The sequence below is a fragment of the Aethina tumida genome, chromosome 2 (assembly GCF_024364675.1).
Source record: "Aethina tumida isolate Nest 87 chromosome 2, icAetTumi1.1, whole genome shotgun sequence".
In the NCBI taxonomy this organism is placed as follows: Eukaryota; Metazoa; Arthropoda; class Insecta; order Coleoptera; family Nitidulidae; genus Aethina; species Aethina tumida.
In genome coordinates this window covers 15,485,442-15,511,160 of record NC_065436.1, presented here as the reverse complement: position 1 = coordinate 15,511,160, position 25,719 = coordinate 15,485,442, and the positions used below count along the sequence as shown (strand labels likewise).

At 30.1% G+C, this 25,719-nt stretch overlaps 5 protein-coding genes across 11 annotated transcripts in view; 3 read left to right on the top strand and 2 right to left on the bottom strand.

Annotated features, from left to right (window-relative positions):
• LOC109599756 (alpha-catulin) overlaps positions 1–18,184 on the bottom strand; it is a 44,945-nt gene extending 26,761 nt beyond the window's left edge. For 4 of the 5 annotated variants that reach the window (XM_049963034.1, XM_020015784.2, XM_049963035.1 and 1 more), the window contains exon 1: positions 18,040–18,184. In XM_049963034.1, the coding sequence (XP_049818991.1) occupies positions 18,040–18,126 (87 nt within the window). In that variant the 5' untranslated portion in view covers positions 18,127–18,184. Of the gene's footprint in view, positions 1–6,055; positions 6,246–18,039 lie in introns of those variants that run through there. The other variant, XM_049963037.1, reaches the window with a different exon arrangement.
• A 62-nt stretch (positions 18,185–18,246) lies between these two features.
• LOC126264556 (serine/threonine-protein kinase Nek2-like) lies at positions 18,247–21,074 on the top strand. The gene is made up of 3 exons (XM_049962983.1): positions 18,247–18,283; positions 19,193–19,389; positions 19,473–21,074. Exon 3 carries the CDS (start codon positions 19,473–19,475, stop codon positions 20,940–20,942), a length of 1,470 nt encoding a protein of 489 aa, XP_049818940.1. The 5' UTR covers positions 18,247–18,283; positions 19,193–19,389; the 3' UTR covers positions 20,943–21,074.
• A 544-nt stretch (positions 21,075–21,618) lies between these two features.
• Positions 21,619–22,401, top strand: LOC109599759 (protein SREK1IP1-like). The gene has a single exon (XM_020015786.2). The coding sequence runs from the start codon at positions 21,946–21,948 to the stop codon at positions 22,336–22,338; it is 393 nt and encodes a 130-aa protein (XP_019871345.1). The 5' UTR covers positions 21,619–21,945; the 3' UTR covers positions 22,339–22,401.
• Positions 22,402–22,660: 259 nt separating this feature from the next.
• LOC109599763 (mitochondrial carrier homolog 2-like) lies at positions 22,661–25,700 on the bottom strand. Of its 3 annotated transcripts, XM_020015790.2 has the most exons (8): positions 25,628–25,700; positions 25,461–25,568; positions 25,136–25,213; positions 23,787–23,975; positions 23,649–23,733; positions 23,302–23,599; positions 23,057–23,243; positions 22,661–22,995 (listed from the first exon to the last, which is right to left on the bottom strand). In XM_020015790.2, exons 4-8 carry the CDS (start codon positions 23,883–23,885, stop codon positions 22,744–22,746), a joined length of 921 nt encoding a protein of 306 aa, XP_019871349.2. In that variant the 5' UTR covers positions 23,886–23,975; positions 25,136–25,213; positions 25,461–25,568; positions 25,628–25,700; the 3' UTR covers positions 22,661–22,743. The 3 variants fall into 3 exon arrangements, with proteins under 3 accessions (XP_019871349.2, XP_049818484.1, XP_049818485.1); XM_049962527.1 differs by lacking the exons at positions 25,136–25,213; positions 25,461–25,568; positions 25,628–25,700 and adding an exon at positions 24,947–25,037; XM_049962528.1 differs by lacking the exons at positions 25,136–25,213; positions 25,461–25,568; positions 25,628–25,700 and adding an exon at positions 24,060–24,078.
• Positions 24,085–24,930, top strand: LOC109599764 (proteasome assembly chaperone 2). The gene has a single exon (XM_020015791.2). It carries the CDS (start codon positions 24,192–24,194, stop codon positions 24,897–24,899), a length of 708 nt encoding a protein of 235 aa, XP_019871350.1. The 5' UTR covers positions 24,085–24,191; the 3' UTR covers positions 24,900–24,930.
• Positions 25,701–25,719: the final 19 nt, after the last annotated feature.

Sequence of the window (25,719 nt, the reverse complement as noted above, 5' to 3'; positions counted from 1 at the left end):
TATGCACCAAAGTCAACAAAGTTAATATAGTGCCTCGTGGAAAGAAATTATTTTCCGAATTAAAATTAATCCTGTCAATCCGATGAGAGAAAAATCAATATAGATCGATTGTAACGAGTGTTTTACAACAATTTTCAAGATTTGGTGATGTGGAAGAAAAAAAAACCAATAGGTTTCAGGATAAACAAATTTTATCCCACTCCAAAAAAGATCATTTCCTGAGTTCTAGCAAAATAAAAGGTCTACTTGAGACACAACTTGGAATTAATGTTTCTTCAAGAACTGTAAGAGATAGATTGCTACAAGGGGGTCTTCATGCGAGAAGGCCAGACTATAAAACCACTACTATCAGAGAAGAACAGACGAGTCAGAGTTGAGTTTACCAGGTCTCTTTTACACTGGACTTTAAATCATTGAAAAAGAGTGATCTGGAGTGATGAAATCAAGTTTAATCTGGTTTGTAGTGATCGGATTTTATATGTAAGGCGACCTATTCAAGAAAAGTTTAACCCAAAGTTTACCATACTCACTGTTAAACATTGTGACAGGTCGGTAATGGTATGGGGCAACTTTTCTGGGTTTGGAATGGGTCACCTCCTTTGAATAGAGGGTATCTTGGATCGTTTTATGTGTAAAAAAATATTGAGGAACAACATGGTACCATAGTCAGATAAAAATATGCCACTAAAGCTTTATTTTCAACAAGATAATGACCGGAAGTACACTTCAAAATATTTGAAGCAGTGGCTTTTAAGGGAAAAAATTAATGTTATGAACTGGCCATGTCAATTTCCCGATCTAAACTTCATTGAAAACTTATGGGAGATAGTGAACAACAAAATAAGACACAAAGAGTAAAGTAATCAGCAAGATTTAATCACGGTTCTGGAAGAGTCCTGGCAAAATATGGATCCAAATATTACTGACCTTCTGTTGCTTTCCATAAAGAAGAGGTATTTGGAAGTTATTCATATAATAGGAACTTTACAATATATTAATATAGAATTAATTAAAATACTAATTACAAATTATTTGTAGTAATAAAACTTTAAATAGGATAAGTTGCTCTACTTTTTGCCAGCCCAAAACAAATAATCATCAGTAAAATTAAACTCCTTATTTTTATATTGTTTAACTACGTAATTATTAAATTTATAAAGGGAAGTTAATTTTCAATATAATTTTTTTAACATAATAACCAGGACCAAAAATTATTTGAATTTTAAAAAAATTTCTCCACTTTCTGCCAATACTGTACATATTATTAGTAATCCTAAAAATTCAATATGTACTGCATTTTAAATTTTTTCAAAAAGTCTGAATTAATTACGAAATAATTTACAAGAACCCCCATAAAAGCTTGACGTGATTAATGAAACTCGTCTAGTCGAATAAATTTGGCTGGGACTGGCACAAAAAAATCCTAGTTGACGTCTCGTAGTCAATTTTGAATTATCATAGTAAATCAATTACGTTCGCCGAGTAAATTGGGACACTAATGTGATTTGGGGAGTTAATCTATTCGACTACAATTTTCTAAACTATGTTACATTAATATGCACCGTTTTCCTCTTATAAGCACGTCCTTGTACAAATTAAGTTGTGTTCAAAATATTGAACAATGTTTTCGAGATAACGAACAGGGTATAGCCAGTATCCGACGGGTGTTCATTAAGTGTAAGACACAGACAAAACTATCAAGATTCTTGGAAGTTTTAAACGATTACTGTGACGGGAATTAATGGATAAGTTCTGCTGCAGTTGGTTTGGGACAAGAAAGTTTACTGAAAAAGAACACCGAATCTTGTGGCAAACTGGAAAGAAACAAAAAGCACGGAAATGCTTAATACAGACTGGTGCACCTGAATACCAATTACCAAATTACGGAAATGTCTTTATTATCCTTCCGATCTTGCCCTTTCAATAAAGATAAATCAATACGTTGACCAATTTTAGTAAGATAAAAGTCTTCTAACTCTTATAACTCGTGAAGGTTTATACAAGTTTAAATTACATATTGTACAGTAAGTTACATAACACACTTTTTAAAGACATTTAAGGTCGGTTTTTCCCAACATGGCTTTCCGTCGCGTCTGATGAGATTAGTTGAGAATCCGACTAGAGACAAAGGGATTTATAATGCTTGACGAGAGGTCACCCATAACACTCATATGCATTTACCACGCTAGTCGTTCACCTTAATATGTCAAAAACACCCGATCATTTTGGTAAATGACACTAATTGATCTTGATGCCCTATGTCACTTCCATGAATTGTAGTGGACTCAGCTTCTAAAATATTATAATTAGGCAACTTGAGATGTATGTACATAAACTTCTAACATGTATTTTGAAATAATACTGAGATAGCTTAAATGTTTATTTAAGAATATAAAATTATGTCTGTGTCAATTAAAAAATAAAATACAAAAAGGTGGTTAAATCGAAATAAAAATGTTGTGGTGACTATTTAAGGCATTATTTACAGTATACCAATTATGAACATACTGTATACAAACATATCGGTGAATATTTCATGTATTAAAAATAATTCTGTTAGCTACAAATCAAAAAACTAAATATTCGGCTGGTAAAAAGTAGAGCAACTTTTTACTAAATTTTACTAATCTCTACAAAATCGACAATAATTTTTAGTTTTACATAATAAGTCAAAGTAACCTGAGTTAATATAGTACGTCGTGGAAAAAAATTACGAATTAAAATCACGGATTGTATCGTTCTTTCAATCCAATGAGAGACACATCAATATCGTTCGATTGTACAGCATGTTTTAGAACAATTTTCAAGATTTGGTGATCTGGAAGGAAAAAATAAAACTGGACGACCAAGAAAAAAGTCTTCTAGGATAAACAAATTTTATCCCACTCCAAAAAATATCCTTTCCTGAGTTCCAACAAAATAAAGGGTCTTCTTGAGACACAACTTGAAATTAATGTTTCTTCAAGAACTGTAAGAGATAGATTACTACAAGGGAGTCTTCATGCGAGAAGGCCAGCCTAAAAAACTACTACTACCAGAGAAGAAAAGACGTGCCAGAGTTGAGTTTACCAGGTCCATTTTACACTGGATTTTACGAGCGATCTGGAGTGATGAAATCAAGTTTAATCTGGTTATTAATGATGGTATTTTATATGTAAGGCAACCTATTCATGGAAATTTTAACCCAAAGTTTACCATACACACTGTTAAACACGACGACAAGTCGGTAATGGTATGGTGCTGCTTTTCGGGATTTGGAATGGGTCCTCTCCTTTGAATATTGGGTATCACGGATCGTTTTATGTATAAAAAATATTGAGGAACAATATGTTACCGTATTCAGATAAAAATATGCCACTAAAACTTTATTTTCAACAAGAGAATGACTCGAAGCACACTTCAAAATATTTGAAGCAGTGGCTTTTAAGGGAAAAAATAATGTTATGAACTTGTCATGACAATTTCTTGATCTAAACTTCATTGAAAACTTATGGGAGATAGTGAACAGCAAAAAAGACACAAAGAGTATAGTAATGAGCAAGATTTATTCATGGTTCTGCAAAAGTCCTGGCAAAATATGGATCCAAATATTATTGATTATCTGATGCTTTCTATTTAATAAAAAAGGTATTTGAAAGTTATTTACAATAGAAGGAATTTTACAATAAGAACTAGTGTAGAATTAACTAAAATACTAATTACAAATTATTTGTAGTAATAAAACTTTAAATAGCATAAATTGCTTTACTTTTTCGCCAGTCCAAAATAAATAATCATCATTAAAATAAAGTATATTATATTTTATTGTTTTACTATGTAATTGTTAAATTTATAAAGGGATTAGTTAATTATGGATATACATTTTTTTAAACCTAACATATTTAAGAAATAAATAGATATATACACAAAATAAAAACCATTTAAGAGTTGGGTAATTACAAGTAATTATAATTGCACAACTTTTAACTCAGCTTACATATGTTATAAATATAATGCGGCATTTTTATAAAATTTGTTTATATGGAAATTTAATTTATATTCAATATGTTCCATCTGTTCGATATTTGTTTTTCACAAAACTCATTTTTCATATTAATCATGTTGATAAATGATACTTTGAAGGAACTCTTCACCATTTCCATTTTTTCATAATTGATTAATGTGGGAAAGGTCACAATTTTATGACAGTTTAGTCGATTTTAATATCAATTTAAAATAAAATATTGTAAGCTCTGTTAAATTTATTAAATAAATATACACATTTTGAGTGTGAATTTTCTGAATTTGGAAAATAATAATTATATTTTACCTTTTTCTTAATTAAAGGATTCATATGATTCTGAATTTTTAAATTATATATGGATATATAGGAACGAATTCGAATTGCGTAAATATTATAAATAATAAATAATATACGAAACTTTACAGGCATATAATTAAAAAATATGTATACTGTAAAATACTGAAAACTTTCTGTAAAATAATGAAAACCTGACCTTAATTAACAGTATCGTTATACTGAATATGTATTTTTTTGTCAATAAGAAAGTAATAAATTGTTATTAGAATAGAAACAATAAAAAAGGTTAAAATATTGTGAGAAAAAAAATCAGTAATATATTTATCATGCTACGTTTGAACAGATTCATCAACGAGGATGCTTTAGGACAAGCAAAATAATCTCATTTTTGATAAAACAAGATTATAATAATGATAAATGGCACTATGAACGACTTTTACTTTATGAAAAAACTAATAAACCAAAACTGAAACTGAACTAATCCAATTTTTGAATTGGAAACTTCTTTAGCCACATTGGGCACTTTTTGATAAGGGAAAATCCTATGGGTTCGCGTCACCGACATGCTTATATCAGTATATCTGTAGCTATACAGCTGACGTATAGTATATGTATATCTTATAAGTAAAATTGAACGGATTTAGTGAAAAATTCAATGTTTATATACTGTGCATTGTTGAAATAGTGTTTTTGTTTGATTATTATTTGAACGGCCATATCTAATAACCCAAAACTTAATGTCAATACAGTGTCAATATATGTGAAAAACAGATTGATGTTGATAATTTTGATTCAAACATTATGAAATTTCAAATTTTAATACTAAAAGTTCTAAGTTATTACTTCTATCGGCAGTCTCTATAACTGCCAATTTTAATTTTCTTTTAGATTGCTTTTCTGTCGTAATTTCGTTTCCGTCCAGAATCACATGGGAGATCAAAAAATGGAAATTAGCAGAGCAAACAAATTTCCAACTGCAGCTTATATCCATTTTACTAATTATTTTAAACAAAAAAATAAATTCTATCGATCTGTGATAGCTTAAATTCAGTCAGCCAATTTGATATTAACATAGATGAGAGAACCAATATGTAAGTATGATTTAAGGCAATATTATAATATTATATAGACTGAAGCCCTCATTATTAAATTTTTAGTAGGGCAAATTTAAATTGTTATTAAAATATATTTCCATAAATTAAGAACTGAATTTCTTCTATTTCTATAATAGAACATTCCAGTATTTAGATGTTTGGATATACAAATATATGTATACAAAATATATTCTGGAATTTTCAAAGAATTTTAGTAAAATTTTTGAAATTATACATTTTAAACAGTAACTGGGTTACAATTTGAATATTTAAATAATTCAAATACTCACTTCCATCATTGAATATGAACACTGTTAATAAATAGTACATATAATAGAATTTGATGTTTAACTACGTCAATAGAAGTAACAAGTTTAGAAAAGAAAATATACTAATACTGTCAAATAAAACTGTGTTTTTATATTTATTCAAAGTCGACATAAAGGTAATAATTCATGTTGGAAGATGCACCGACCTAATATTATTGTCAACAGGTAAATATATGGGGCAGTCTTTTGTTGATAAATTACGTGTTCTGGCTCGTCAGATACTTCAGCTTCAAAGAGCCTAAATTTAGAAACAAAAGATTGTGTTTGGTGTGTGCACCGTAAGGGTACATGGTAGTATACTGTAAACATCAATAGCATCCATTCATATTTACCTTTCCATTCATGGTCCTGTTGGATAAGCAGGATCTAGACAAACTCATTTTGAAGTTTCTTATAACGGATCCACTTTGTCCAGTTCTATTTTAGTGTCCACGGATCACTGAACACGAACAATTAAAGTTAAATAGGGTTTCTTAAAATTTTTAAAGACATTCAACTAAACTAGTTATTATCATTCATTTGTATTATAAATTCCAAGTAGGTAAATTCGTAGACTAATAACTAATCTACCATTGAAGCGCTAGATGATATGGCTACGGTTTGTCAAGCTAAAGAACATCCATAATAAATACTACAAAGATTTTCTTCAAAGTATATCACAAAATTTAGGTACGTATTTTAATAAATGATTATGTTTAATCTAGTTTCACTGTGGCTATATTATGTTAAATGTACCACTAAAAACGGCGTTTCACGTTGTTGATATATAATTGCACCTTATAGTCAACAAGTGTAAAGTCATACTTATTAATAACTGTTTAAAAATATATAATTTCAAGTTGACAACGGATTTATTGTACTTCTATAACAGCAACATCGGTTTAATTTGAACTATAGAGCTCCTTAACAGGTGTATTGTTAACCCGCAGACGCGCGCAAGGGTCCCATGCAAACGACGAATCCGGGAGTTTTATAACACAAAACTTAACAATTTCCATTAACGTTCAACGATAAAAGTATTGATTTTGATTATTATTCAGTGTCTAACAAGTTTACTTGACGACTGGTTATTGGAAGAGCGATATGAGGTACATCCGTTCGACACGGCTGTTCCGGGAAGACTAGACTGCAGTGCCACTCGAGTCCGGGACTCTGGAGTCCTATTGATCACGGTAAATTCGCGCCAAGAATTCGCGCAAGCTCGTCATCCCGATATTATCCCGTGGCCTGTGGCGCTGAGCCACCGTGCTGAACTTACCTGTCTCAAGTTTTTACTAATTGCCGACCTGCCTGTGGACTGTTCTCGCTCGGACCACCCGCACGACGTACCCTAAATAGAAATACGCTTTGCTTTCACTTCTCGGTTATCCTTTCTTAAATTTCGATTCACTAGTAACTTGTCGCTTTGGCGTACCTATATTGGAGACGTTAATGTACAATTTTATGGGATAAAATATATGCTGCATTCAGTTTCAGGATAATTTTAAAAGCAATTCGAAAATGTTATTTAATAATGATATTGTGAAACAAAAAATAGTATTTATTACTCAAGGATGGGACACCCCCTGATTATTTATTTGGATATCAGAGCCCACCATTTTTTTGATTGCAGTAAACTACATTTTGGAATTCATTCGTTTTTACTAGAAGAAAAATAAATATCTAACAGGTCAAAACGACGAACAAGGTAAGTGGCGACACTCACAATGACTGAAACAGAAAGAACACACCAAAGGTACTAGAAGGACCTAGTTATGATAAACTACCTCTGGTTTCTTATACGAAAATATTCGATTCATGAAAACTGTAAATGTCTTGAAAAGTTCAATCATTCCTCATTCAATTTTCGTTGAAATTATGAGCTTCGAGAATTTTCTAAAACGGTATGGTCACATTGAAAAAAAAAAATAAAAATTGATTTTTTATCAAAAATCGATTTCTTTTTAAGATTTAACTCTTGAAATGATAAAATTCAGAACTACACTAGTGAAAACAACAGAATAAAATTAAAAAACTCATATAAAAATAGTTGTTTTTCATATAATGAACTCTAATCATTATTATAGACTTTATTTCTAACTATGATAATGATAATGATTAAATCAGTATAAAATACTATTGTTTATATAATTCAACTACGTTTTAGAGAATTTAAACTTTCCTTTAACTTTAAAGTTCTATATTTTATCATTTGAAGAGTTAAATCATAAAAAGAAATCAATTTTTGAGCAAAAAATCCGATTTTTTTCCAATGTGACGTACCGTTTTAAAAAATTTTTGAAGCACAATTTCATCGAGAATTGAATGAGGAATTCGAAAAAAGTAGTTTCATATTTTTATCGTTATAGTAACATGGTTCAAAATCAAAATTAAGAAAATAACCTCGTTTTTTTAAGGTTTTTATGATCACATATAGGTCTTATTTTTTTATAGAAACTACGACCATGCCCCAACACATATCTGGTATTTAGATCAATCGATTCATAAGGTGCTGAGAATAACAATTTTTACTGATTTTCGATATTTTTTGATTTATTCAGAAATAAATAGGAACAGTCATCCATCCTCCCATTCCTAGAATCTACCGTCATGCCCCAAAACATATCTGGTATTTAGACCAATCGATTCAGAAAAGGTGCTGGGAATAACAATTTTTACTGATTTTCAGTATTTTTTGATTTATTCAGAATTGCTAACAGATAAAGATCTGAAACTTATAGTGTTGTATATTACAGTACCCACATTTACTGAAATTATGAGCCCGATACTTTTCTGAGGTCGATTCGGTATTCTTATCGTCCCATGGCCTTTAAGTCAACAACATTTTCATTATGAATTTAATCTTGGTCTACCAGTAATTGAATACTATGTTATTATATAAACTATTGATTAAATATGTAAAAATTTGACTGCAATTTGTATCTGCAAAAAAAAAAATAGATAAAATTTCTATAGCTGTAATACAATCAAAATGTATTATATATGGTGGATGCATAATTTATTCAATTTTCTAGCTGAATATTATTTATGTCGATTGGGCCAGTCGTTTATTCTGGATTATGTAAAATGATAAACTGAAAAACACACATTTGCCATTATCTAGGTCAGGGTTTCAGTAAGTGGGGTACGCGTACCACTTGGAGTACGCCGGTCAAACATAGCAGGCGACAAAATTTACGTAATGGCGGTTATCAAAGGACAGAAAGAATATTACTTCGGTTTGGTTCGTCCTGAAATCTATTTATTTTTGAAGGACAGTGATTTTAACATAATCTAACTTCAAAGAGTGACATATTTAGCTAATATTTTCTCTTGAAACGAGAATGCATCGTCATAAATGCATACAATGATGTTGGATTAAGTATTAAACAACATGAATCGATGCTGAAAAAATCAGGAGATCAAATTGTACAAGAAAAAATATATCTTAAATAGATTTTTAGATAGTAAGACACAAAGAATATGCAAATCTTTCAAATAAAGCAATCAAATTCTGTTTGAAAACCGCAATGTATATCAATATACGATATGTGGCAACCAAAATTTTTAAAAAATTAAGTTGTGGACACCTCAGACAGTTGATTAAACAATAAACACAAAATTTAATTAAACAATAATTGTAAAATTTCATGTTAATTAGCATGCATTTATAAGTAAAAGTCGGTTTCACCACCCTCCTCCATACAAATGTGTATATTTACGTGTCCACCATTTTTAGCAAACACGATTGTGTATTTTATGAAAGGCTTACATATGCAGAATGATGTTTTTATAACTTCGGTACGTGTATGTGGCCATGTTATAAATACGTATTCCTCTTTTTCGTTGTTTTTCTCTGCCAACGTTATTTTTGCTCTTGTGGGCAATTTATATCATATACGTTTGATAACTGACGATTTGTCAAGTGCTGTCTGCGCCAATTTATTTTAGTAATGTACCTTTCTGGGAGGAAAATAGCCAATAACATGTATGCTGCGAAAACGGTAATTGTTTCAGATACATAAAAGATCTACTACTATTATTATTTATCACATATAAAACTTATTATATATTCAATTTCGGTCAATATATTTATTAATTTATATTTTTACCGGTAATGTATGCTGAATGCGTTAAATGAGTTCTATATGAATGTACTGTATTGGCAGAAAATAGAGCAACTTTAAAAATATATAAATTGCTGAGAGAAAAATCAATACAGATCGATTATAACGAGTGTTTTACAACAATTTTCAAGATTTGGTAATGTGGAAAAAAAACTAAAACTGGAAGACCAAGAAAAACCAATAGGTTTCAGGATAAACAAATTTTATCCTACTCCAAAAAAGATCCTTTCCGGAGTTCTAAAAGGTCTACTTGAGATACAACTTGGAATTAACGTTTCTTCAAAAATTGTAAAAGATAGATTACTACAAGGGGGTCTTCATGCAAGAAGGCCAGACTAAAAAAAACACTATTATCAGAGAAGAACAGACGAGCCAGAGTTGAGTTTACCAGGTCCCTTTTGGACTTTAAATGATTGGAAACGAGTGATCTGGAGTGATGAAATCAAATTTAATCTGGTTTGTAGTAATGGGATTTTATATGTAAGGCGACCTATTCATGAAAGTTTAACCCAAAGTTTACCATACTCACTGTTAAACACGGAGACAGGTTGGTAATGGTATGGGACTGCTTTTCAAGATTTGGAATGGGTCCCCTCCTTTGAGTAGAGGGTATCATGGAAATATTGAGGAACAACATGATACCGTATTCAGATAAAAATATGCCACTAAAACTTTATTTTCAACAAGATAATGACCCGAAGCACACTTCAAAATATTTGAGGCAGTGGCTTTTAAGGGAAAAAATTAATGTTATGAACTGGCCATGTCAATTTCTCGTTCTAAACTCCATTGAAAACTTATGGGAGATAGTGAACAACAAAATAAGACACAAAGAGTATAGTAAACAGCAAGATTTATTCACGGTTCTACAAGAGTCCTGGCAAAATATGAATCCAAATATTATTGACCATCTGTGGCTTTCCATGAAGAAAAGGTGTTTGGAAGTTATTCATATGAATGTGACTTTATAATATATTAGTGTAGAATTAATTAAAATACTAATTACAAATTATTTGTAGTAATAAAACTTTAAATAGCATAAGTTGCTCTACTTTTTGCCAGCCCAAAACAAATAATCATCAATAAAATTAAACTCTTTATTTTTTATTGTTTCACTATGTAACTGTAAATTTATAAAGGGAAGTTAATTTTCAATATATATTTTATTTAACATAATAACTAGAACAAAAATTATTTGAATTTTAAAAAAGTTGCCCTACTTTCTGCCAATTATATAGTAATATATATTATATTATATTATTATATTAATAATAATAATAAAACTTACTTTATAGTATTTCATTGTTCCATATGTGTGAATCCAAACACGACCATTTGCTATAGGACTTTTGCTTATCATCATTATTTAATCATATTGAAACTGTCGGAAAAAAAAATAATCGTTTTCCGAAATCTACAAAAAATCGGAGGAACCTGGCAAGTAATAATTACGAAAAACGTAAGGCAACAAAAAAACTATATAATTTAAATGTCGAACTCAAACCAACATGAAGGAAATGAGACTTGATAAAATTAGTGTAACGATTGTTAAAAGAAAGTTGGTGGTTATTTTGGCTGTAAAAAAACCCTTGATTTCTAATAAGAATTTCAAGGCCCGATTTCGATTTTCCCCATAGAACATTGGCGACAATATTTAGTGATTATTAATTATTATTATTTAAAAATCACAAAAGTGGTTTTGTTAGACATCCAACAAAGAAAAGATTTCATCAAAAGTTTGTTACAACCACTGCGAAAGACGGTGGAATTTTGATAAAATGGACATCATTATTCATCAAAAACACATCTCATCAATATTGAAATCTAGTTTTTATAGCAACAAAGCCTTTTTGGTTAAATGGACATGTATCAACAGTGAACTTGTAAACATTTATATGATTACAGTTGGCTTGCCGCCAGTCATAAATTATAATATCAATGATAGTTTCCAATCCATCAACTGAACAAACAAAACACTAAGAGGTATCACAAAGCTCATACAAACATATGAAAAATAAATGTCCCATTAAATAGTTAAGTTATTCGGAATGGCCAACAAAATTCGTTGATTTAATTACAGAAATTTAATTTTGGCCAGCGATAAATCAAGCTAATTGTTCCCTTCAGAAATAAGAAATGCACTGTCACATAACACTCAGCCACGTCAAACTGGAATGGTTTAATAGTATGATAAACCGTAAAGCGTCGCACAGATAAATTCTGTCACAATTCTGTAATTCCACACGGGCCCATTGGAACTTCAAATTCATTTCGTGTCAGAATAACTGAAATTCCATTGGCGTCACTTGATTTTTTATTGTTTTAAAATGGAGTTTTTGATGTTACAACGTATGATTCAAATTCTATACAGTGTATCGCAAAAAGTGTTTTTACTTTATTATCAGTTTTATAAATAAACCATCTAGATTTATGTGGAAAAAACTGTTATCTTGCGCACGTGCGCCACTGTAGAATACCCGCGAAGGGAGGACGTTCTGCAAAGCACTAATTGCAATTTAAAATTAACCAGTAAATCACAATTAAAACGTTATCAAGTACAGGTAAAAGCGCCCACTAACTTAAATCGAATAGACTTTGGTTCGTTAACTGCATAGTACCCTTTCATATTTCATGGAGCAATTTAAGTTTCTTGAATATTAAAATGTGATTACCCACTTCACAAGCACGAAGTGTGAAAATAATTAAAGCTATTAATTAAACTTCTTTTGTCAAAGTTCGGTCCAGACTGAAGCCGTTATTTTAAATCGATACATCTGCTAGTAATGGAATTTATTTTTATCTTTGTAAAATCACCCCCTTTGATTGTCTACGTATGTTCATAATAAAGGTAAGGAACTAGATAGTAGTGGGAATAAGTAAATATAGCTGCAGGACTCTAGGAGGGACAATTAGAACAGAAAAAGGCTGAAAACTCATGTGTTAGTGGATGTGATAGGGTTGGCACAGATCCAGTTTTTTTAAAAGAGACTGTTGTGAGATTTTGAAGGTAATTGGAGTTTTTCACAAATATTTACAAATAGAATTCGTGTACAGTTGTAGCTCACAAGGGTGAGTGTTGTTAGCTAATTTTTAATTATAATTATGTTTTTTTATTCAGATTTTGGCAATATTCACGACCTTCTACGATGAGAAATTATCAGAGACAATTAAAAATGGGAAAAAGTATCCTTATACTCCTACATGTATTACAGGAAAACTAAAAACTGGTAAATTATTATTATAATCTATATAATGTGTGAAGACAAACGCAGAAAATTGTTGAAACTCTGACGTCCAGGTCCCACATCAGTTTTCAATTATATTTATAACAAGTAATGGACAAAGATTTGGAAGAAATGTTACTGAAAGATGCCATTAAAAGAGGATTTTCTAAAAACTGGTAACAATTTACTGAAAATGTCCGGATAATAAACATTATTATTATAATCTACATTTTCTGTGAAGAAAAACGCAGAAAATTGTTGAAACTCTGACGTCCAAGTCCCACATCAGTTTTACATTATATTTATAACAAGTAATGGACAAAGATTTGGAAGAAAAGTTACTGAAAGATGCCATTAAAAGTGGATTTTCTAAACACTGGTGATAATTTTACTGAAAATGGTCGGATAAAAATAATTATTATTATAATCCACATTTTCTGTGAAGAAAAACGCAGAAAATTGTTGAAACTTTGACGTCCAGATCCCACATCAGTTTTACATTATATTTATAACAAGTAATGGACAAAGATTTGGAAGAAAAGTTACTGAAAGATGCCATGAAAAGAGGATTTTCTAAAAACTGGTAATAATTTTACTGAAAATGGTCGGATAATAAAAATTATTATTATAATCTACATTTTCTGTGAAGAAAAACGCTGAAAATTGTTGAAACTCTAACGTCCAGGTCCCACATCAGTTTTGATATTATATTTATAACAAGTAATAGACAAAAATTTGGAAGAAAAGTTACTGAAAGATGCCATTAAAAGAAGATTTTCTACAAACTGGTAACAATTTTACTGAAAATGGTCAGATAATAAAAATTATTATTATAATCTACATTTTCTGTGAAGAAAAACGCAGAATATTGTTGAAACTTTGACGTCAGTGGAATTTAATGTGAATATTTGTACCATTATTTTATTGAATAAATATTAGAATGAGTTTATTTTAAAGGTTCTATGATTTAGACTTTTTGTTTATATGAAATTGCTCATTTGGGACTATTTTTTGATACTTCATAGACACAAAATTTTGTAATAAATTGTCTTTAGAATTTTTTAAGAGGTAAATACACACATATCTACGAAAGTAAACACAATTAAGCCCGATACAGGTTTATGTCATTAACGCTAATTCAGTAGGATCATTTCAGAGATTTCCAGAACAAAATTACCTGCGGTATATGACACATTTTATAATAAAACGAACGCATAATAAACCTGGCAGTATTATACGTCAAAAACTGAAAGTACTAGAAAGCACGATTAATTATTTATTCACGTCTGCATTTACAGCAACGAGATCTGAATATAGAGTACAAAAAATATCCTTATGGTAAATTTTACTGACTCTGTTTGACAGAAAAAAAATTGTGAAGGACTTACATAAATACAGAATCATAGAACAATCAATTATAATATTACAAAAGCCAGTATAAACCAAAGCAATCGTGTTAACACAGTCTTATTTTAGAAAGTTAATCAGATTTTCGCTGACCTTTCTTTTAAAATCATGTCCTGGATTTGCGTGACGTTCTACAATTTTCGCAAGTTATCAACGTGATTAAGAATTGTTTATCTATATTGATTAGTTTGTCAAGAACGTCAAATCTTCACTTTGTGTGGCTAAAAATACATAAGAATTGATTAATCAGATACAAAATTAAAATTAAATATTGCTGCATCGTTAAATGTTCTCATTTGTTTAGATGTATCTAAATTAGCATAGGATTTACGTTTACTTAAAATTGATCTCTTGGGATAAATAAGAGATGTCTGACTCAGAAGTTTACCAAAGTGGTTATTTGTTCCAACATGTTTAACACGAGTTAATTTAGCTTTACATCATGTAAACGATAAGTACTCAACGTGATAGATTTATAATAAGTATAAAATTATCTTTCAGATGATATAATGTTTTTTATACTGAAATGCCTAAGTGGAAGAATAGTTAACCATTTTATTCTTATATTTCAGTTGTAGAGAATTGTCTAACACACAAAAGTATTTCATCCCCTTAATGCTATACAATTTGCGTAATGCGTCTCACGAAGATGCTAAGAGCATAACATTCAGTAGATTACGTTTTATGTGATGTATAAAGTACAATTTATGGTCATAAGTAAGCTGTAATGCAGTCATGCACACACATATACAGCTAATTTATAATAATTCAGCTAAAGTTGCACGTGAATATATTTCAGAGAATATTTTACAGTTACTTTTTTATTATGGAAAGTAAGCATTATTAAATATTACCAAATTTAAATAAAAAACAACAATAAATGTAGAGGGTTTCATTAAAAATTAATTGTCCGAACTCGTGTATTTTCCCCAAACAAAATCCTTAAAATTTCATGAGGCTTTACGTTCTTTTTAGGTCAGTGGAAATGGAAAGTAAACATTCAGGAAACGGTAAGAGAAAGAATTGAAATAAAAGTGAAACATAATACAATACATCACAATCCGGGTTTCCTGGGACCGCTTCATTTGAAAATATGGTTTTCCCGGAGTAGACGGACATTAAATAATATCATAATTACAATAATAAAATATTAAGACAAAATATATGAAAATAAAGTGTGTTTCTGGTATTAGAAATTTGATAAATTATATTAATTAAGTTTATTCTTCCACAAAAATTGCTGTTATTTTTTTAATAACAAAAAGTCATAATTGGTTCGATCTTCATGTCTTTGACATATTATAGGCTCCTTCAGATCTTGTTTTTATCACGAAAATGTCAACTAAAGTCTTAATTTCTGCCAAATCATTGTCTAATAATACTTTGAGTGGATCTACCCATTAGTACTATCATCATACTAGTACTAAACAATGTCTAGACACTCATTAGTCAATTTGAGGAGTTAAATGGGAGAATCGATAAACAAGTTCCATATCTAATCTAAGTAAGAACATATGCGGCACTGAGAAACAAATGGTTTGCAAGGTTTTAGAATTTAATAATATACAGGGAGAGATCTATTGAACCGTTATTTAATAATTAATTTAAATTAACTGAAATATTTAAAATGGAAATATACATAACTTTTTCATTCTTTGATTTTAAAGAATATTAGTTATTATATGTGTATGTAAGAGTTAATACTAAAAATTAGACTGATTATGACGACTAATCTACTATAAATAAGCCCTTCAACATACAATTATAATATTAATATAATATACATATTAATTAATGCGTTCATTTAATTTATTTTTTATTTTTATTAAATGTATTGTTAAATTTTTGTATGATTGACTGTGTGTTTACATGAACTCGGTGCCTCAAAAGTTTCTTTGCCCTTCATCTTAAAAAGCCATTTAAATTATACACAAAAATGTTACTACATATTAATGAGTACTTAATAATACACAATTGAAAAAAATAGTTAGACATTATTTAAAAATAAACAACAGATATCATAAATAATATTACCTAATTACAATTTTAAAAAAGCTTTAATTTCTATTAAAATATTACTTTTCAATTTTCAATTCCTCAAAGCTATATTAGATTGTTGAATTATAATATTAATATAATATACACATATTAATTACTACATTTATTTAATTTATTTTTCATTTTTATTAAATTTATTGTAAAATATGTGCATGTAAGTAATTGATGTATTTATATGAACTCGGTACCTCAAGGGTTTCTTTGTCCTTCATCTTAAGAAGCCATTTTTATTATACATATATACTACATATTAATGAATATTTAATAATACAGAATTGAAAAAGTTGGCTAGACGTTATTTAAAAATAAACAACAGATATCAGAGATAATACTACCTAATTACAATTTTCTTTACTTTAATTAATTAACAACTTTAATTTCTATTAAAATATTATTTTTCAATACTCAGAAATATTTTGTATATTGGAGAATCTGTGGTGGCTGGTCAATTGGGACAGGAACGACAAAGCCTCACCTATGAAAATGATTTTATTGACATTCCTTATTAAAAAATATATTTTTTATGGTTTTATTCTTTAAAATAGAATGTATCTTAATACTTGAACTAAAATAGGAGGGTAATATTTTGCAAAACAGACAATTAAATAACAATAACAGTTAAATATTAAATTTTAACCTACTTCTCCAGAGGCAATTTTAAATGTCCCGCTTTAAGGTCGGGCTATTGTTTAAGTAGTAGGGGTGCTGAGGCGTGCCTCTAGCCAATGAGATATGTCCATATACCAACACAAACAAAGTTCCCGATTTATCAGATTCAAAAACTACTTGATCGTGTGTGTGTTAGGTGGATTCAGTTGTAAAGATTTTTAATACTGAAATTTATAGTGTCAACCACTTATAACACAAAAGAATTTATTAAAATAAGAAATGTGTATTTCCAGTTTAAAATGGTATGACAAAATGTTTGTTGTTAAAGAATTTAACCGTCCAATTCCTAATTCAAAGTATTCAAACTTTAACAACATGTGTGTTATTTTCAAAGGGTGGTAAAGATATTTGGTGATTTTTGTGACAAAAACACTGAAGTATCAAATGATATTAGTAAACAAAATAAAATATTGAACCTGTGCTTTTAGCATTAGATGAACCATCAGTTTATGCCGTGTAGTAAACAATAATGTTCAATGCTCAAATTGTGACATGTTCATTTAAATATGTTTCCGTTTTATGAAGAAGAAATACCTCAAGTTTGTACTCTAAATTATTATAAACAAGCAACAATTAAAATATTATTTGAATTATAAAAGAAAATGGTCAATACACCGGTATGTTATAATAAATTATGCATATTACGCTTGCGTATCAACAAACACATGTTCAGTATCAACAACCAATCTAACCTAAGAAATAAATGTTAGTCTCTAACTAGCAATAAAATATTCTAGTTTATTCAATTGGAAAATGTCAAAGTGCACACCCAATTTATCCAAAATACTAGTCTATTTCACCAAGCATCAAAACAAAATATCAGCCACATAAAACACGCTAAATCAACATTACCTGTTTAACAAGAGGAAGTAAAGTCTGTTCTATACTACGAGTTTTTATCTCTAAACAATCAAAATTTGTTGTACCTATTCCTGCCATTTTCTACACTACTACTCATCTTTGTTTTATGCATGTATTGTTGACATAATTCTGTCTCCCTTTCTACATAACCTATAATACTAGATCCCTTTGAGAGTAATGATAGATAATCAGCTGTCTAAGAAATAGGCCTAGGTACTACAGGGGACATCTGACGGTAAGGCTGGGCTTCTCCAAAAAATGTTAAAGATTACTTTAGCGAAAGATTTTTAAATCTGCATTAGATTGTTGAATAATAAATGAATGAAATTAATTAATTAAAAATTGTAATTATACATACATATACACACAAACATTTTCATTATAAATATCCGTTTTTAATTAAATTATAAAGGTAAGTGAAAAGAATATATAATAATAATTCTCTACCAATTACAATTTACAATTAATTAATGACAACCCTTATTTTTTTCATCCAATTTTAAACTAAATAATTATGTTTTCAATACTATCTATTCTAAAAATATATTGAGTCGACTCTGTCTTATTAGACTTATTATTGGTTAAAGTATTTAATTATATGTCGTATTCTATAGTACAAACATATTCTTATTATTCATTAAAATAAAAACATTAAAATATACAAAACCCAATGTTGAATTCAAGTTATTCTATTAATGTATAATTTTTAAATTAATAACTTACCATATAGATACATATTTGAATATTCTAAAATAATCATGTATAGTCCAAACTACTTTTAATTAACTAGTAGTAAATATTAAGGCAGTGTGGTAAAATAAAGGTACACGAATGTTTCTGTCAATCAACCGAAAACCCGCAGTCCATAATTTTCCAAAAGGTCAGGCGAACAATGGTTGATTCGCAACGGGTGGCCCAACAACCCCTAAGACGGTCAAATTCCATCAGTGCCGTACTACATCTTATTTAACTTTCCATGTTTATTGAACATCATCAACAAACACTTTTACATATTTCTCATGTTAGAAAAGGATTATTATTATTAAGGTGTGAATATTTATAAATAATTTATCTACTTAATATTAATATAACCAGAATAAATTAAGGAATACAAGGAACAAAGACTACCTGTGTTTCTCCGTAGTACTGGATCAGTACGCTCATGAACCCCCACTTCTTCCAACAATGCCTAACCAGCATCCAATGAGGTACCTGCCCCACCTGCTGATGCACTGGACCCGTTGTTTGAAATCTTAAACGGTTTTTAAACGCGCTGAATGTAAACACTGTAAACACCGTAAAATTGATTCTTTGCTTGTACGGTGGGCGACTGTCAACAAGGTAATTACAATTAAATATATTAATTTTATTACATTTGTTTGTGTATTTCCAAATTAATTGATTGATAATTTTTCTTCTTTTAGATGTCAATCGAAGACTACGATATTATAAGCATATTAGGGAGCAGCATCAGTTCAGCGAGTTACAAAGTGAGGAGCAAAACAACAAATAAAATTCTTGTGTGGCAGACCATTGACTACTCGAAGTTATCTGACTCAGAAAAAGGGAAATTGATAAAGAAGATACAAAAACGCATCAATATTAAACACCCCAATGTGTTACTATTTTATGACTACATTGACCAGAAGGAGAACAAAATTTTGTACCTCATCATGGATTATTGCCCAAATGGATCACTGAAAAAATTGATTACATATGTGAAAGAAAACAAATTAGTGTTGCAAGAAGAGTTTGTTTGCAAAATAATTTATCAAATTATGTTTGCTTTGAAAACCATTGAAGAGTGTAGTGGCAATGTTAGTGTTAATGAAGTGTTTTTTGATGCTGATTATAATGTGAAGTTATACAATTACAACTTTGAAGGAGTAAAGCACAAGTGCAAGGATATAAAAATGTCCACAATAGGGCTGGTTATTTTTGAAATTTGCTTTTTAAAAACCTATGACAAACATAGTTTGGAATCTGACATTAAAGATATGGGGACGGTATACTCCAGCACTCTATTATCAATAATTTCTCACATGATTAAAGATAATAACGATGTAAACAAGAACATGGATAAAATATTATGTCATCCAATGCTATTATTAAAATCAACAAAGTGGACAAAGGAACAATGTTTCCTTAAAATAACTGGAGAACACATTAAACTACCAGATTCCGAAAAACGTCACACACACAACGCAAAACAAGACCTAAGAGCCAGAGAAGCGGCTATTCGATCAAAGGAAATGAAATTACAAGAAATGGAACAAGGACTAATTCACAGGGAAAAGAAGTTGATGCAAATGGAGAAAATATTAAATGAAAAGTTAATGCAAGCCGAGCAATATCTAAAGAAATGCAAAACAGGCACTTTAAAACCAGAGAAGCCACAACCAAATTACGAAAATTTAGATTCAACCTATGTAGACTGTGGTGACTCAATTATAATGCCGACAAGTAAAAAGCTTGATGTCAATACCATTGCGAAACCGGCAAACTTCACTCGAACCTTGTCCGAAAGGAGAATAAGGTTTAAGGGACACAGTCCGTTGAAAGAAGTGGATTTGAATAGACGAAAATCGGTGAAAATGTTGAAAAAAAAGACGGCCTCTGCTTCTGAATGTAGTAGTGATTGGAAAACTTGTTCGGAAAATGATTCTGAACTGTCTAGCCAAGATGGTACAAAATCGAACAGTATTACATACTCAAAACAGCTATTTATCGACGACATATGTGAAAATGAGTATGAAGTGCCACCAGATTGTCAACCAATTTCTTGGACACTCGAAAGCAAGAAATATGCATTCGAGTTGTTGAGAATCATGAATGGTTCTGAAAAAGATAATAATGCGAATTATAATAAAGAAGTTAGACATACAGATTTGTGATTAATTGATAAATATATTATTTTATTATACATTAGTATTAAAGATTTGATTTATGCTGTTTACTTTGAGTAAAGCTTATTTATAGTTGTATTTGAATTTTAAATTAAAGATATTTTATTACTGTGTTTAATATTGTGCAATAAAAAATTATGCTTTTAAGTTTTTTACATTAATTTTCTTTTGTTCATGGTGAATTTAAAATAATTCAATGGTATTGTTAAAAAAAAGAAATAAAAGTGTAAATGTGATAAATATCAATTTATTTACATTTTATCAATACTACAAATAACATGGTACATTAAGGCCAGGATGGGGGGTCACCTGCAGCCCGTTTACCTCCATACAATGCACTCTTGTCCCTAAACAATGTTAAACGTTCAGTTTCAGCTCGGTCAATATACCACCCAAGTAAATATCCCGCAATTGGAAAAGCTAATAGGTAAGCTCTATTAGGAATAATGTTCAGCATTTTTTGCCTCTGCTAGTTTCTTCTTGTATTCTCTGGTGTATGAAATGTCTGAGTAGATGGAGAATACTACAAAAGTAGGAACTGTGGTCACTAAACAATATTTACTTATAATACGGCCAATCTGAATGGCCATCTGAAAATAGTTATATAACTTACAATTAGAATTGGATTCAAGTAGATTTTCTAAATGTATTAAATACTCACCTAACCAAAATTCACCCCAGTTGTTATGTCACAATCAATTGACGCAGACAGATGTCTGTAACACCGACTTGTTTTATTTTTGTTTTTTTATTGATTATTAGGAGAGTGAATTCAAGATAAAAAATTAATTAGGGCCATATAATAGTATTTATTTACATTTGTTACTAAATATCAAGATATTGAATTAAGTGGTAAATTTATAAGTATTACAACAGACCGCTACCTTGGATAGATTAGATTATTTGTAAAAGATGGCGCTAGCCTCAATCCTAACCTAGAACTATTATTATTGTTTTGAACTAGTTTCTAGAAATCAGTTTTAAATAAACAATGAACGAATACGGATCAAGACTCTTGCCTCCTGCAAAAGAAAGTGTACGGGCAGCATGTAAAAAGTGCGGTTACGCAGGTCATTTAACTTACCAATGTCGAAATTTTCTCAAAGTTGATCCAAACAAGGAAATAGTGCTCGATGTTAGTAGTACTAGTAGTGAATCTGAACAAGACTATTTAACACCTCTGACGGAATTACGAGAAAAGGAACTGAAGGAAAAGCAGAAAAAAGTCAAGAAGGCAAAAAAGAAACACAAAAAGAAGTCAAAAAAGAGGTCTCACTCATCAGACAGTGAATCAAGTGATAGTGAATCAACAGAGAAGAAAAACCGTAAGAAGTCAAAGAAGAAAAAGTCCAAGAAGCGCAGAAAGTCTTCATCATCAGAGTAGCCATAATTTTAATAAATGTACATAATAAACATTTAAAAAATTAATTTAAATTTTATACATACATATACAAGTCTAAATTATTTGTTACTTTCCAAATATAGAAAAAAGCTATCACCAACATGTTTGATACCATTCAAAACTATAAAAAAGAATGAAGAAAATAATGTTTTACTTTAAATAGCATTGGTTTTGAAAATATCACATTTCTGTTCTTTATGTTACTGTAATTATAGTGAACTATGGTAGAAGATAATAAGCAGATAATTGAAAATTTTGTTACTGCATTACACAACTTCAAAACTAATAAAAATAAATACCTAAAAACAATTCAATAATTTATTTAAAATGACAAAAATTTGTGCAATTTAATGAATGAAAACTACAATAAACTGTCATTTAATTGTTTCATTTCATCTTCAATTGCGTGGGAACTTGCATTGCCTGGCCGCCAATGATGATGTGTGGTCCGACGTAATATCTTACCAACAGACTAGAACCGCGTTTCAATTGATTGCGAGTTGACAGGTCCCTCCAGCAATCCACCCATGTTCCATAATGTGGCATGAAACCCGGTGATCCGGCCGCCAAGCCAGAATTACTGACAGTCATACAATTTGATACTACTTGGAAGGGATATGTTATGGCTGTTGCCAAGAACTGAAATAAAGAAGCATAATAAATTACAATTTAATAATTACAAATGAAACAATATACTTACAGACATAGTTGCAGATGTATAAACTTGCATTTCTCTTTCTTCCACCAAGTAAGTGTTTATTGCATAGGTCAAACTACTGGCCAAAACTAATGAAACCACATCTCCAATGAGTCTGGGGATCAGACCACTAAAGAACCCCAGTGGCCCGTTTTGCTGGTACACTTGTCTTACTGCTCCAAAGAATCCACTAGCAATATTAAACAATTAATTACAGTTTACATATTAATTAAAATTGAATGTCTTACTTGTATTTAGTTTCTCTTCCAACAAACTGAGCCATCATCCTGACTGTCATAACATGGAAGGGGTGACTTATAATGATGGCAGCGGAATGCGTAAACAAGTCGCATTTTACCGATTTTATAAATTTCTGCCACCTGACTTCTTCAGGCTCCTCTTGTTCATTGTCATTTTCATTTTCAACGGGTTCCATAGAGTCAATGATTTTTTGAGTCACCACAGCACTTAGCAAGCTGCCACAAACTTTGGGAGCCAAGCCTCTGTAGCAGCCGGAGAATCCATCAACTGATTTAATGTGTTTAACTGCAAATCGGGTTAGTAAGACAGAATAATATATTACAATAAAGTTTACCATATTCAAAAATGTTTGGCAGTTTTAGGGCTGGCTTCCCGAAAAATGTAGTCGTAGGCCGAGGTGGAATGGGTTCATAACCAATCTACAAATTGCCCTAATGTGGTTTTCAAATGTGACTGATATCAATTTACTAACCTGTATTAATACTTTGGCATATTCAAATGGGTATGATGCTGTATTTATAACTATTCTAAGTGCATAATTTGACCATTTATTCTCCTTTTGTTTGGACATATTCAGAGATTTGAATTATATTGGAAGTCGAAAACAAATTGAGTGGCAACCGCTGTCAATCCCGACACTGCCTTGATTTTTGTTGATTTTCTGCGAATTAGATAAGATTCATGATAAAGGTGCTTAGATTGTAAATTACGTAAATAAACAATAGTTTTGTGATCTAAGTGTTACTTAAATATTTGTTTTTAATGTTTTTAATTATTGCCCCGTTATGAATTTTAATCACGGTGGAATTCAATCGGAAATATTGAGGTTAAGTCCATCATTTGCTTAGTTTTTGCCGGTCATACAAGTTCGCACATCATGGTCACACTCTTCAACAAAGAAAACAATTTAAATGACCACACTTTAATCATACCGAGTGTGTCGGTGGGAAATGCACCACAATTATGTGTCGACTTGATTATTGCGACGTTCGGCCTGAAGAAAATCGCAAATATATGGCATCCAGCCATAATATCAACAGTTGGAAGTGATCCCTACGCAGATAATTGCACGGAATTGTGTACGGCGTGTGAATTGTATTCAAACGATGAGAGTAAAATAAGTGTGATTCAGCTCAGATCATCGTTGGAGCACAAGTTGGCCTCCACATTTTTTAAGGATCTAAAATCATCTCTGGAATCGTTTAACCTAAAACGAATTGTGTTGCTTGGAAGTGGATTTGACTATGAGTTACGCACTGTTAGTAACCACAAATTCTATTATACAAGTAATGAAAACATTCAGAAGTTGATGGAGGATAATAGAATTAAGCAACTACAAGAAAACCTCAATGGGAAAATAGTGATACATGGTGACGGTTTTACAGGTATTCTGTATAAAATTCTGAATGACAAGTTCAAAACTACAGCCTTGGTCAAGTATGTATCTGAAGGAGACAATATCCCGGATGCAGTGTCAATGTTGGAAACAATTTGTGCAATATACAAAATAAATCATCCACAGCTGAAAATACCTTCCTCTTGGAAATATCTTTTTGGAGGACCACCACCTATTGGCATTTTTTAAGATCTACAATATATTTTTGTTATGTTTTTAATTGATTTTTATTTTACCTGTAATTCCCTATCCTGTTGTAGTGATATTACTTTCTATTAATTTTGTAGTATATTTGGAAACATGGTGATTATAGTACCATTATTATACAAAGGATTTTAGAAGTAACTGTCTAATTGACATTAATTTACACAAAAATAAAACGTTAATTGTTATTTCAAATTTAATCATTAATTCTATTTACTTACTTTTAAGCATTTATTGAAGATCCAAAACACATAGCCAGGTAAGCAATTGCTAACATAAATATGGTAAAAATGATAAACCTAAAAAATATATGTATGTAATTGTATAGTATAAGAAACATAAATCGTAAATGTCAAATTTTAAATAAAATAATGCCTACTTGACTTAGGATTTAAAATAAATTTTATGCATGGACAAAGTAATAGGTTTTTAAGGTAGTTTTAAACCTGCTTAGGATAATTTTATTTAATTTAACTAGAAGTTAACGTATTAATACGAGAATTTGAAACCAATTAAAAAAAAATCTTATTAATGAATAACACTTACAAGTGAATAATAATATATGCCATCGTAAGTTCGAACGAATCCAACATATTCACTCCAAAATTCTAATAAAAACTATTCTGATATATGCCAAAACAAGAAAGAAGATTCCTAAAAATATAAAACTGTTCAATATGAAAACATTAATTCGAATATATGCATTAACTTACAAAATACACATGCAGTAAATAATATATAAATCTCTTTGATTCATAAGTTTATGAATAAATTTTTTGATAACGTCAGTATTTTGTGATTCGGT

Bases quoted from the DNA above. Each gene is read 5' to 3' on its own strand.
- LOC126264556 (XM_049962983.1), top strand. From the start codon at position 19,473: ATGTCAATCGAAGACTACGATATTATAAGCATATTAGGGAGCAGCATC.
- LOC109599759 (XM_020015786.2), top strand. From the start codon at position 21,946: ATGAACGAATACGGATCAAGACTCTTGCCTCCTGCAAAAGAAAGTGTA.
- LOC109599763 (XM_020015790.2), bottom strand. From the start codon at position 23,885: ATGTCCAAACAAAAGGAGAATAAATGGTCAAATTATGCACTTAGAATA. The intron at 23,734-23,786 runs GTTAGTAAATTG...GGCAATTTGTAG, and splicing joins ATGCCAAAGTATTAATACAG to ATTGGTTATGAACCCATTCC. The intron at 22,996-23,056 runs GTAAGTATATTG...TCTTTATTTCAG, and splicing joins ATACATCTGCAACTATGTCT to TTCTTGGCAACAGCCATAAC.
- LOC109599764 (XM_020015791.2), top strand. From the start codon at position 24,192: ATGGTCACACTCTTCAACAAAGAAAACAATTTAAATGACCACACTTTA.